Source organism: Leopardus geoffroyi, chromosome B1 (genome assembly GCF_018350155.1).
Source record: "Leopardus geoffroyi isolate Oge1 chromosome B1, O.geoffroyi_Oge1_pat1.0, whole genome shotgun sequence".
Classification (NCBI taxonomy): domain Eukaryota; kingdom Metazoa; phylum Chordata; class Mammalia; order Carnivora; family Felidae; genus Leopardus; species Leopardus geoffroyi.
The window spans coordinates 160581106-160592917 of record NC_059327.1 but is presented as its reverse complement, the minus strand read 5'-3'; the positions used below and the strand labels follow the sequence as shown (position 1 = coordinate 160592917).

The window sequence follows — 11812 nt, the reverse complement described above, 5'->3', positions numbered from 1 at the left end:
TTTGAATATATTTGTTCCATATCAATTTCCCATGAAATTCCACTGCCACTTTGAGAGAGGGAGAAGGGCATGTAAGTTAAAAGGTCAAGTTGAAAAAGCTGTTTTTACTTCTGAAGCTTTTTTAGAATCTGCAGTTGCAAATTGATTGATTTCTGGGCTTTCCACGTGGCTTGGATTTCAGCTTTCTTGGGTCTGCTTACTTAATTACTAATTGTCCACCTGCTGTCTGGTTTCCAAAATTCTGTAGCTTGCATTTCCCCTTAATCTCTTTTGTCTTTTTTTTTTTTTATTGTTGTTACTATTTTAATACCTTTTACTCATTTTGTTTAGATTTGGCAAGAGAGTAAAGTAGCATGTGTTTAGTTTGCCTTTGTTTTTTTTTTTACATGGGAACATATCCAAAGCATTTTTTATTTATATCTTTTAATTCTTTAAGGCTCAGGAACAGTTACGTGCCCTAAGACAAGAATCCACCCAAACCACAGCCTCCCATAATATTATTAGTCATATGGAAAAAGAAAAAGAACTTGCATTATCTGACTTAAGAAGGATTATGGCAGAAAAAGAAGCTTTAAAAGAAAAGTTAAAAGTAAGTAATAAGATCGACTTATTTTTGAAATTTATGGAGAAAAAGGAGGTCTTTATAGATATTTTCCTGTAAAGTGATTATTTATTTAGGGGGTTGGCAAACAATGACACATGAGCCAAATCCAGACCATTGTATTTTTGTATGACCATGTGCTAAGAATGGTTTTTACATTTTTAAGTCCTATAAAAAGAGTATTTCATGACACACAAAAACTATGAAATTCAAATTTCATCATTGGTCAACGTTAGTGGAATACCACGCTCATTCATTTACCATAGTATTCTGTGTGGTTTCTATTGTGCTGCAGTGGCAGAGATGAGTATTTGCAACAGAAACTGGCCCACAAAGCCTAAAATATTTATTATCTGGTTCTTTATAGAAAATTACTGACCTCTGATCTCAATAGGAAGTTCCTCAGGTGGAGGGACATTATCTTTTTGTTGTTGTTAAAACAGCTTTATTGAGATAGTCACATGCCATTCAGTTTACCCATTTTTTTTTTTTTTCAATGTTTATTTACTTTTGGGACAGAGAGAGACAGAGCATGAACGGGGGAGGGGCAGAGAGAGAGGGAGACACAGAATCGGAAACAGGCTCCAGGCTCTGAGCCATCAGCCCAGAGCCGGACGCGGGGCTCGAATTCACGGACCGCGAGATCGTGACCTGGCTGAAGTCGGACGCTTAACCGACTGCGCCACCCAGGCGCCCCCAGTTTACCCATTTAAAATGTAAAATTCAGTGGTTTTGTATATTCACAGACTTGTTAAGCCTATCACCACAGTCCATTTTAGAGCATTTTCGAAAAGAAACTGTAAACCCCTTAGCAGCCATTCTCCATTTCCCCCCAGCCTCTTTGGGCCTAGGTAACCACTAAGCTACTTTCTGTCCCTGTGGATTTGCCTACTCTGAACATTTCATATAAATTGAATCATTCAGTATGTGGTTTTTATCTTCTGGTTTCTCTCACTTTGCATAATGTTTTCAGGTTCATTCATGTAGCATATATATGTTTTAATACTTTATTCCTTTTTATTGTGGAATAATATTCCATTGTATGGATAGACAGACAACATTTTAATTTCCATTTGTGTGGTTTCTACTTTTTGGCTATTATGAATAATGATGCTGTGAACATCCATGTACAGCTTTTTGTTTATATGGGTTTTCATTTAATCTTGAGTATATACCTAGGTTCATATGATAACCATAACCATTTGAGCAACTGCCAGGCTGTTTTCCAAAGCAACTGTAACATTTATATTTCCCCCAGCACTGTATAAGAGTTCTAATTTCTCCACATCCTCACCAACACATGTTGTTATCTGTCTTCTTTATTATCATCATGCTGGTGGGTATGAAGTAGTATCCATTGTGGTCTTGATTTGCATTTCCTTGATAGCTAATAATTTCAGGCATCTTTTCATGTGCTTATTTAGCCATTTGTATATCATCTTTGAAGAAATGTCTATTCAGATGCTTTGTCCATTTTTACATTGGATTATTATCTCATTGCTATTGAACTGTAAGAGTATTTTATATACTTTTAGTACAAGCCCCTTATCAGATACATGATTTGCGAATACTCTGCCCCATTCTGTGGGTTGCCTTTTCATTTTCTAATTTTTTTTTTAAATTTTTTTAAATGTTTTATTTATTTTTGAGACAGGGAGAGACAGAGCATGAACAGGGGAGGGTCAGAGAGAGGGAGACACAGAATCTGAAACAGGCTCCAGGCTCTGAGCTGTCAGCACAGAGCCCGACGCGGGGCTCGAACCCACGAACCGCGAGATCATGACCTGAGCCGAAGTTGGCTGCTTAACCAACTGAGCCACCCAGGCGCCCCTCATTTTCTAAATGGTGTGCTCTAAATGGCTTTAAAGCCATTTAAAGCACAAGAGTTTTTAATTTTGATGAAGTCCATTTTATGTATTTTCTTTTTTGTTGTTTGTGCTTTTGGTGTCCTGTTTAGGCACAGTATTTTATGTTTTCTTTTATAATCTCCAAAAAATATGTTAATGTACACAAAGCACTTAATAGAGTTTAGAACATTGTAAGAACTCAACATAGCTATTACTGTTACTATTATGGATTGTGTAGTTTACTTTCAATAGGTATTATTGAATTAATGCTTAGAAATCAGTAGCTAAAGTTAGGAATAAGGACATTAAAGCATTATAAAGGTAGTCCTTATTGCATACATTTTCAGTTAAAATTTTACCCCAACACAATACTTTTAATTGGGATCTTTTGGAATACTGCCTTCCAGAATGTGCTTTCTTATAAAAATAAGTGTTAAAACTACCAAATGGAAAACTTCTGTGCAATATGGCAACTTTTAGCACAAGCTACTGATTTATTCTTTTCCATATTTGTTGAAAGGACCAAGGAATGTAAAAACAGGATTTAAAAATGCAGTAGTACTAAAAGCTCAGAAAAAAATGATATTCATATTACCAGAATCTTTCTAGACTGTAGGAGGCAGGATTTATGAGCTTACAGTAGGTCTTTTACTTAAAACTAATCATCTCAATCCATAAGCTTCCTCTTGTAATTTCCTCTTATTCTGCTACCCACCCAGATGTCAAACCAGGCATCATCACTGACTCCTCTCTCCCTTAAAGCTCTTCTTGTCCTTCAGTCAATCACCAAGTTCTATTTGTGCTACCTCTTAAATAATATTTAACATTTATTAAGCCCTTTTCATGTGGGAAGCTCTGTTCTAAGTGCTTTTTCCATGCGCTTAGTAAATCTTCACAATTGCCTTTTCAGATAGGTAATGCTTACAGATGTGGTCTCTGAGTTACAGTGAGTTTAAATAATTTGCCCAAGATCACCTAACTATGAAGTCACATGGAGTCTGGCTCCTGAGCTCATGTTAGTTTCTCTTCAATCTGTCTACTTCTTTCCATTACTCCTCTGCCATCCTGTTCTGGCCATTATTCTTTCTCAACTGTAGTTGTGTATTAGCAGCCTCTCAAATCTATATTTTACACTGAAGTTAGAGTCATCTTTCAGAGGTATAAATCTGATCACATCACTTCCTATTTAAATCTGTTAACTGTTTTCAAAGACTTCAGTGATTGGCTCTTGCCTACTTCAAGGTCTAGCCTTCTTTTCCCCAAACTTATCTCCCCATTTCCCACCCCTCACTTTCTTGACTCCAAGCTTAATGGACTTTTTCTTGCCCCCAGTTTTCTATATAGGCTATTGAAAAATTGTTCATCTCTTTGAGTACCCTCACCTGGCAAATTCCTATTCATCCTTTAAAGCCAGGTTAAACATCATTTCCTCACATAGGAAGCAAACTCTAGGCTCTAGATTCCCTTTCAATATGTTGCCATAAAGTTCCTTTTTCTAGCAGAATATTCATGGTTTTATATAGTGTCTTGTTTAAGGTTTGTCTTTTCTACTAGTCTTTAGTAACTATGATGTCAGAGGCTTTATCCATTTTACTCACTATATGCATTCCTAATACCTTGCTTGGTGCTTGGTATATAGTGTGTACTCAATACTGGTTGAATGATTTAATAAACAAAAAATGAATACAGTGCAGTGACCCTTCCAACCAGATATGTAATCCAAACATCGGGTGTCTATTTGTTTTTAATGAGTAACGTGGATAGAAGTATGAATCTACACTAGAAAAATTCTCAGAGAACACCAACTTGTATCACTTGTTCTACACTTAGTATCAGCAATAATTGGATAAGGTAACATAACTATAGAAATAGCACTTGTTTACACTGTTGACCAGCCCATTGTTGAAATTCTGATCTCTTGCATGGCCCTGTAGTATTCTGTTCCTTCGTCTTTGTGATTTCTTCTTTGCACTCTCTTCCTCTGATATCTCTCATTAGGGCACACTCCTGATCTTACTTAACCTGCTCGGTTTTTCCCTTTATAGTTGTGCTAATGGATTGATCTTGATAAATTGTTAAAAACAAATCCATACCATTCTCTGTCTTTTGTTACAATTACACATGGAGGTAGAATATAAAAAAACAAGAAACTCCTGTCACTTTTTTTTTCAACCAAAAGCATTATTGTAAAATGTCTAATGATTTTCTTTCTAAAACATTTCCATGTTATAAAAAGACAAACAGAATAATACTGTAGACTTGTTTACTCTGGTAATTTTGTTATCTGATATGAATGAACATCTTCTATAAAATTTTTTTTTCAGAATCTCCAGGAAATGAGTATTTTTGAAAAATCAAAATTAGAGAAAACTATCGAACATTTGACACGTGTTAATCATCAGGTAATTTATCAAACTGGATTTGGGGTATATTGTGTTGTATGAATAACTATTTCAATTATAGTTTCAATATACTATACTATAGGTACCCCTTACTGTATGTTTTTAAAATTACAAAGTAGTGGGGTGCCTGGGTGGCTCAATCGGTTAAGCGTCCGACTTTGGCTTGGGTCATGATCTCACAGTTGGTGAGTTCGAGCCCCACATGGGGCTCTGTGCTATCAGTGCAGAGCCCACTTCGGATCCTGTGTTTCCCTCTCTCTCTCTCTGCCCTTCCCCAGTGTGCACTTGCATGCACTCTCTCTTAAATAAACATTAAAATAAAAGATAATATTACAAAATAGTGTTCTAGAGATACTGTGTAACAGTTATTTGGAATGTGTACTCTGAAGGCTATTTGGGTTCATATCCATTTCTGTTACCTATTACCTATAGGTAAGCTACTCAAATTTTCCATCCCTCAGTTTCTTAATTTGTAAAATGGGAGTGATGCTAGTACTTAATTCTTAAGTTTTTGTGAAGATTAAATGAGTTAATATATGTCAAGAACTTAGAAGAGTCGCTGGCATTTGTAAGCATTCAGTAAGTATTAGTTATTGTTGTTTTATTCTTTTTAAAAAATCATTGTACAGACATGGAGGAAAAAATGAAATTTGTTTTCATTCCTTATTGCTTTCTCTATATGTAGAATATTTTTAACAAATTGATATATGTGTTCTGACAGTCTTTTTTCTCTTGGTATTTCATTTTGGCTGATTTCCTTTACTGTGTCTTCACTGTTTTTATTTACCATGTCTACTAATTTGATTATCTGTTTTTATCAACTTTGTGTTGGGTTTTGTTTTTTTCATCTCATCATGGGTTATATTTTCCTGATTCTTTGCATTCCTGGTTACTTTAGATGTCAGATATTGTGAATTTCACTTTCTTGGTTGGTGGATTCCTATAAATATTTTTTAGGTTTGTTCTGGGATATAGTTTAGTCGATGAAAGTAGCTTGAGACTTTTCAGTTTTGCTTTTAGCAAAACTGGGACCAGAGTAGCATTTAGTCCTGGACTAATTTTGTTCCACCACTGGGACAAAACCATTTTGAGTACACTATGTATTGCCCCATGAATTATGAGGTTTTCAAATGACTCATGGGAATAGGAATTACTCCATCCCTGTATGAGCCCTGAGTATTATTCCCTTTAACTTTTTGACGGTTTTATTCTCTGGCTTTCTCTTGAGTAGCTTCCTCTGTGTTGAGCTCTGCACTCGAGTGGTACCTTTAAAAGATCTCTGGAACTTTTAGTCTGTGTAGCTCTCCAGTATCTGCTCTGCAAACCCTAACTGCTTTGGCTTTCCTTGACTCTCAGTCTTGTCTTCTGAACTTAGTGGAGACCACCAGCCTTCACCTGAGTTCCTATCCCTGTGCCACAGCCTGGATTTTCTTGAAGCAGTAAGCTCATAGGGCTCATCTCATTTGTTTCTTGTCCCTCATGTCACTGTCCATCATTGCCTGATGTTCAGTGTCTGGAAAACCATTGTTTCATGTATCTTGTCCCAATTTTTAATTATTTCAGGTGAAAGGGTACCTGGCATTTCAGCTTGCCCAGGAGCTGATAGTGAGAATTAATGAATTAAAAAATAGATCTAAAGTACTAGAAGTCATTGGAAAGAGATTGGGATATAGAAAATGTAAAATAAGTTAAAGTCTTAGAGAATAAAGTGAGAAAGTCTCATGTATTTTGTCAAAATTGTAGGATAATGTGATAGAATGAGAGATAGGTAGTATTTGAAAAGATAATGATTGATAATTTTATCTTTATTTTATATTTTAAAAACACAGGAATCCTCGGATTCCAAATGGACAGTGAATGCTAGGAGTATGACAAATCCCAAAGAAGATAAATAAAAAGAAAATCCATACCATTTTAATAGAGATGAGCAATATAAGATACTTATGTATGAATCTGGAGGACCTTTATAAAAAATATTATACAACCTTATTGAAAGACATTAAAGAAGACCTAAATAAGTGGAGAAATATATCAGGTTTATAAAAAAGGTGACAGACATCATGTTTATAAAAAAGAATGTAAATTCTCCTCAAATTGATCTATAGAATTGATGTAATTCCATCTGAAATCCCAAGAAGGTGATGTGTGTGTGTGTGTGTGTGTGTGTGTGTGTGTGTGTGTATGTGTGTGAAAATCAACAATAGATTTTATTATCTTTTTTGATGTTTTATTTATTTTTGAGAGAGAGGGAGACAGAGTACGAGAGGGGAGGGGCAGAGAGAGAGGAAGACAGAATCCACGAAGCAGGCTCCAGGCTCTGAGCTGTCAGCCTAGAGCCTGACACGGGGCTTGAACCATGAACCACGAGATCATGACCTGAGCCGAAGTCAGATGCTTAACCAACTGAGCCACCCAGGTGCCCCTCGACAATAGATTTTAAATTTTACGTGGAAACAAAGAGCTAAGAATCACAAAGAAATTTTAAAGAAGACCATGGTGGAACGTAACCTACTAGGTATGAAGGCTTTAGAGTCAGTAATTAATCTAATCTAGTGGTAGATCACAAGGATTAAAAGAGAATGATAAAATCCAGTAGATAGTAAACCCAGAGATATATGAAAAACTTGATATATCAAGGACTCAGATCAATGGGAAAAGAAAGGATTATTTGGTAATTGTTTCTGGGATACTTGGCTATTCACATTATATGTGTATTAAAAAGGAATTAGAGGGCGTCTGGGTGGCTCAATCAATTAAGTGTCGACTCTGGGTTTCAGCTCAGGTCGTAATCTCATGGTTTGTGGGATCAAGCCCTGCTTGGGGCGTGCTGACAATGCAGAGCCTGCTTGGGATTCTCTCTTCCTCTCTCTCTCCCCTCCCCCGCTCACATGCATGTGCTCTCTCTCAAAAATAAACTTTAAAAAAATAAAAAAAGGAATTCATCCTACCTCAAATATACTATATGCAAAAATCAGTTCAAGTTGACTTGAAATTTAGAATGTTCAAGAAATAGCTACGAGTTTTCAAAGAAAATACAGGAGAAAATCTTTTTGACCTTGGGGAAATAATAATAACAGCAGTGACTTATATAGCATTTACTCTATGTTAGGTACTTTGTTAACATTATATGTAATTTTAATTTCAATAATAATAGGAAGTAAATGCTAATATTATCCTTATTTCATAAAGAAACTGAGGCCGGGGAGATTTGCCTAACATCACACAACCAGCAAGTGTCTGCTGCCAAAATGTATGCTCCTAAATACAAATGAAAGAAAACAGATAAACAGGGCCACATTGACAAGAACTTCTTTGTTCACCAAATAGCCATAAATTGAAAAGACAAGCCACTGAGAGAATGTGCTGTACATTTCACCTAAAAAAAACAGAAGATTTAAATTGACACTTTACGGCAGAAGAAATTACAAATGGTTAATAAACATAAAAGGGGTTCTATCTCCATAATAGCAGAAATACAAATTAAAACCATAGTAAAAACATTTCACATCTATCAGAAAATTATATCACATCAGAAATTAACAAGTTACAACATTATTTAACAAGTATGTGTAGTGTCAGGAAGTGCAAACTGGTACCCCTTTGGAGGATATTTTGGCATTATCTAGCAAAGGCATATTCTGTGATCCAGCAAGTCCATTTCTAGACATGAACCTTGCTTGGAGGTCAGCAAACTGTGGCCCCCAGAACAATTGTGGCCTCTAGTCTGTCTGTAATAAAGTTTTTGTTAGGACACAGCCATGTTCACTGTTACATATTGCCTGTGGCTGTTTTTGTATTACAACAGAGTAATGGCAGCAGACCATAGACCATAATAGAGCCTAAAATAATTAACTCCCTGGTAGAAAATGAAAAACAATCTTGATGTCAGTTTTGAGGAAAATAGATAAATGGGAGTAGTATTTCACACAGTGAAGTATTACAAAGCAGTGAAAATGAATGAATAATAACTACAAACATCGGTGTGCACGAATCTTACAAATACAGTGTCAAAGAACATGCAGTATGATTTTATCTACTAATGTAGAGTTCAAAAATATATAAACCTTAGGGCTCCTGGGTGGCTCAGTTGGTTACTCATCCAACTTCTGCACAGGTCATGATCTCACAGTTCATGAGTTCTAGCCCCACATCGGGCTCACTGCTATCAGCGTGAAGCCTACTTGGGATTCTCTGTCTCCCTCTCTCTCTGTCCCTCCCCCCCCAAAAAAAAATAAACATTAAAATATATATGTGTGTGTGTGTGTGTGTGTGTGTGTATATACACACACATTACACACACCTAAATTATGTATTGTTTAGGGATCCATACTGCTCACAAGTAGTTTCAAGGTTCAGGTAATATATTTTTATGCCAGATAATATAGGTACACAAATGTTCATTTTTTTTATTCTTTATACTATGCATGTACTCTTGTTTTTACAAGGAGTTTTGAAATATTTTTAATGCAAAAAAAACCCCACAAAAAACAGTTTCCTTTCCTACCTCTTTATCCCCAAAACTACCACCCACAACATCTAACTCCTCCTGATGTGTATTTACCTCCCTGTTTCTAAATAATGTGTTTGTGATTGCTCAGTCTTACTTTATTGATTTAAGATTATTTAATTTTTTTTTTCAACGTTTATTTATTTTTGGGACAGAGAGAGACAGAGCATGAACAGGGGAGGGGCAGAGAGAGAGGGAGACACAGAATCGGAAACAGGCTCCAGGCTCTGAGCCATCAGCCCAGAGCCCGACGCGGGGCTCGAACTCACGGACCTTGAGATCGTGACCTGGCTGAAGTCGGATGCTTAACCGACTGCGCCACCCAGGCGCCCCTGATTTAAGATTATTTAATGAATTTCTGTGATGTTAGATGATGACCTAGCACTCTTCCCTTTTTCTTCCCCCATTACTTCAAGCATAATTTTACTACATATAATATTTACTTTGGTAGTTAACTGTCTATATTATTATGACTTATAATGGCTCATGGGTCAGCAAAATGGGATAGTACCACTCTTGCCTTTTCTCTTACAGATCTTTTTCCTGGAGTTAATAATTGCTTTTGTTTTGTTTCGTTTTGTTTTTTGTCACTTTTCTGTTTTCATTAAACCCATTGCTAATTTTTGTTAAGAACTCCAACCTCTGCCACATGCCTTTCAATATTTTTTGAATATTCAAACCCATCAGTTCTGTTGTTTCCTGCTGAAGACTTTCCTTCTTGAGCTTTCTCTCTTCTTGCTCAGTTGTAGACTATGTCTTCCTCTTAAGAATTTCCTTGTCTCCCTCTCCTCTATTGAATCTCATATTTTCTTCTTTCTTGGTTTTTCCCTTTGTTCTGGTATGGCACATTCTCCAGTTTCCTGGAAAAGAATACATGGGAGGAATTGTTTTTGGTACACTACTTGTCTGGAAATGTCTTTATTCAGATTTCATAAATTGATTTATGATTCAGCTTGTGTATATGGAAATCTAGATTAAAAATTATTTTCACTAAAAATTTTGAATACTGTTTTCCATTGTTACATTTCTTTGAGATATCTGATACTCTTATGTTTCCTAGTCTTTTGTACATGATATGTTTTTATTTCTGAAAACTTTTAGAATTTCCTCCTTACCTCCTGTTTTTAGTTTCTTGGGTAATTTACTATTCTTTTTTTTTTTTTAATTTTTAATGTTTATTTATTATTGGGAGACAGAGAGAGACAGAGTGTGAGCATGGGAGAGAGGAAGGGATACACAAAATCTGAAGCAGGTTCCAGGCTCTGAGCTGTCAGCACAGAGCCCAATGCGGGGCTCAAACTCACAAACCGTGAGATCATGACCTGAGCCGAAGTCGGACACTTAACCAACTGAGCCACCCAGGCACCTTGATATACTATTCTTATTTTCTCTCTCTGGAACTTTTTCTATTTTTAAGTAAGTTCTGTTCACATTATGGGGCTTGAACCCTTGACCCCAAGATCAAGAGTCATATGCTCTAACTATTGAGCCAGGCTGGTGCCCATCTGGAACTTTTATTAGTTGGTTTTGGACCTCCTAAAGAGACCTGAGGTTCTTATCATTTCTCCCTTATTTTCTTGTTGATTTTTTATTCTTTCTGGGAGATTTCCTCAACTTTATCTTCTAAGTCTTCTATTGATATATTTTAAAATTTATATTTTTACTTCCCAAGAAAAATTTCTAGAAAGAGATGGGAGGAGCTCTCTGGTGTGTGATGGTCCCCGTATAGACTTTTAGCCAATCTCCTTGTTCAGTTCTTTTCCTGACCTCATCCCACCACTTGGTGCCTTCGTGTGTTGAGTTTCTTCAGGGCAAATCAGTTAGTTGCTCATAGATATTACTTACTCTGGTCACTTTAGATCAGTGTTTCTTTAGATCACTTCCACTTCCTAGGAGATACTTGGCAATATCTGGAGAATTTGCGCTTAACACAGCTAGGGGAGAAGGTGCTTCTCATACCTGGAAATAATGCTAGAGGGCCTCGCCTACTCAGAAGCCTGGGATACTGCTAAACATCGTACAGTGCACAATGCACAGGTCAGCCCCCCTCAGCAAAGGATTACCTGGCTCTAAGTGTCAGTAGTTCCTAGTTTCAGAAACTTTGCTTTAGGGTGTATCCTTCTTCTGCTCTGAGTCACTATTCTGTCTACTCTTTGTCTTCCACAAGTTGTTGAAGTCACTCATCCACTCTTGTTTTCCTTCTTGTTCTCTATGCCCTTGTGAGTGTGTAACTTTCTATTCCTTTACTGTCATTTTAGCAGTTTCCAGACGGAGGGGATATCAAATATGTGTGGTCAGTCTACAGTTTTCACTGGAAAATTTCTATTTATCACAAATATTTCTTCATTTTGAGTTTTACATATAGATCATTCCATTTAGAATTTATTTTTATATGTAAAATAAAATAGAAATCTAGCAAATTTTTTTCTCCAATGAGTGGCTCTCCCAACTGTTC

At 36.3% G+C, this 11812-nt stretch overlaps 1 protein-coding gene across 4 annotated transcripts in view; it reads left to right on the top strand.

Annotated features, from left to right (window-relative positions):
- CEP135 (centrosomal protein 135) overlaps positions 1-11812 on the top strand; it is a 69280-nt gene that overhangs the window by 32024 nt on the left and 25444 nt on the right. For all 4 annotated transcript variants that reach the window (XM_045473983.1, XM_045473984.1, XM_045473987.1 and 1 more), the window contains exons 13-14: positions 437-589; positions 4773-4850. In XM_045473983.1, coding sequence (XP_045329939.1) covers positions 437-589; positions 4773-4850 — 231 coding nt within the window. The remainder of the gene's footprint in view (positions 1-436; positions 590-4772; positions 4851-11812) is intronic.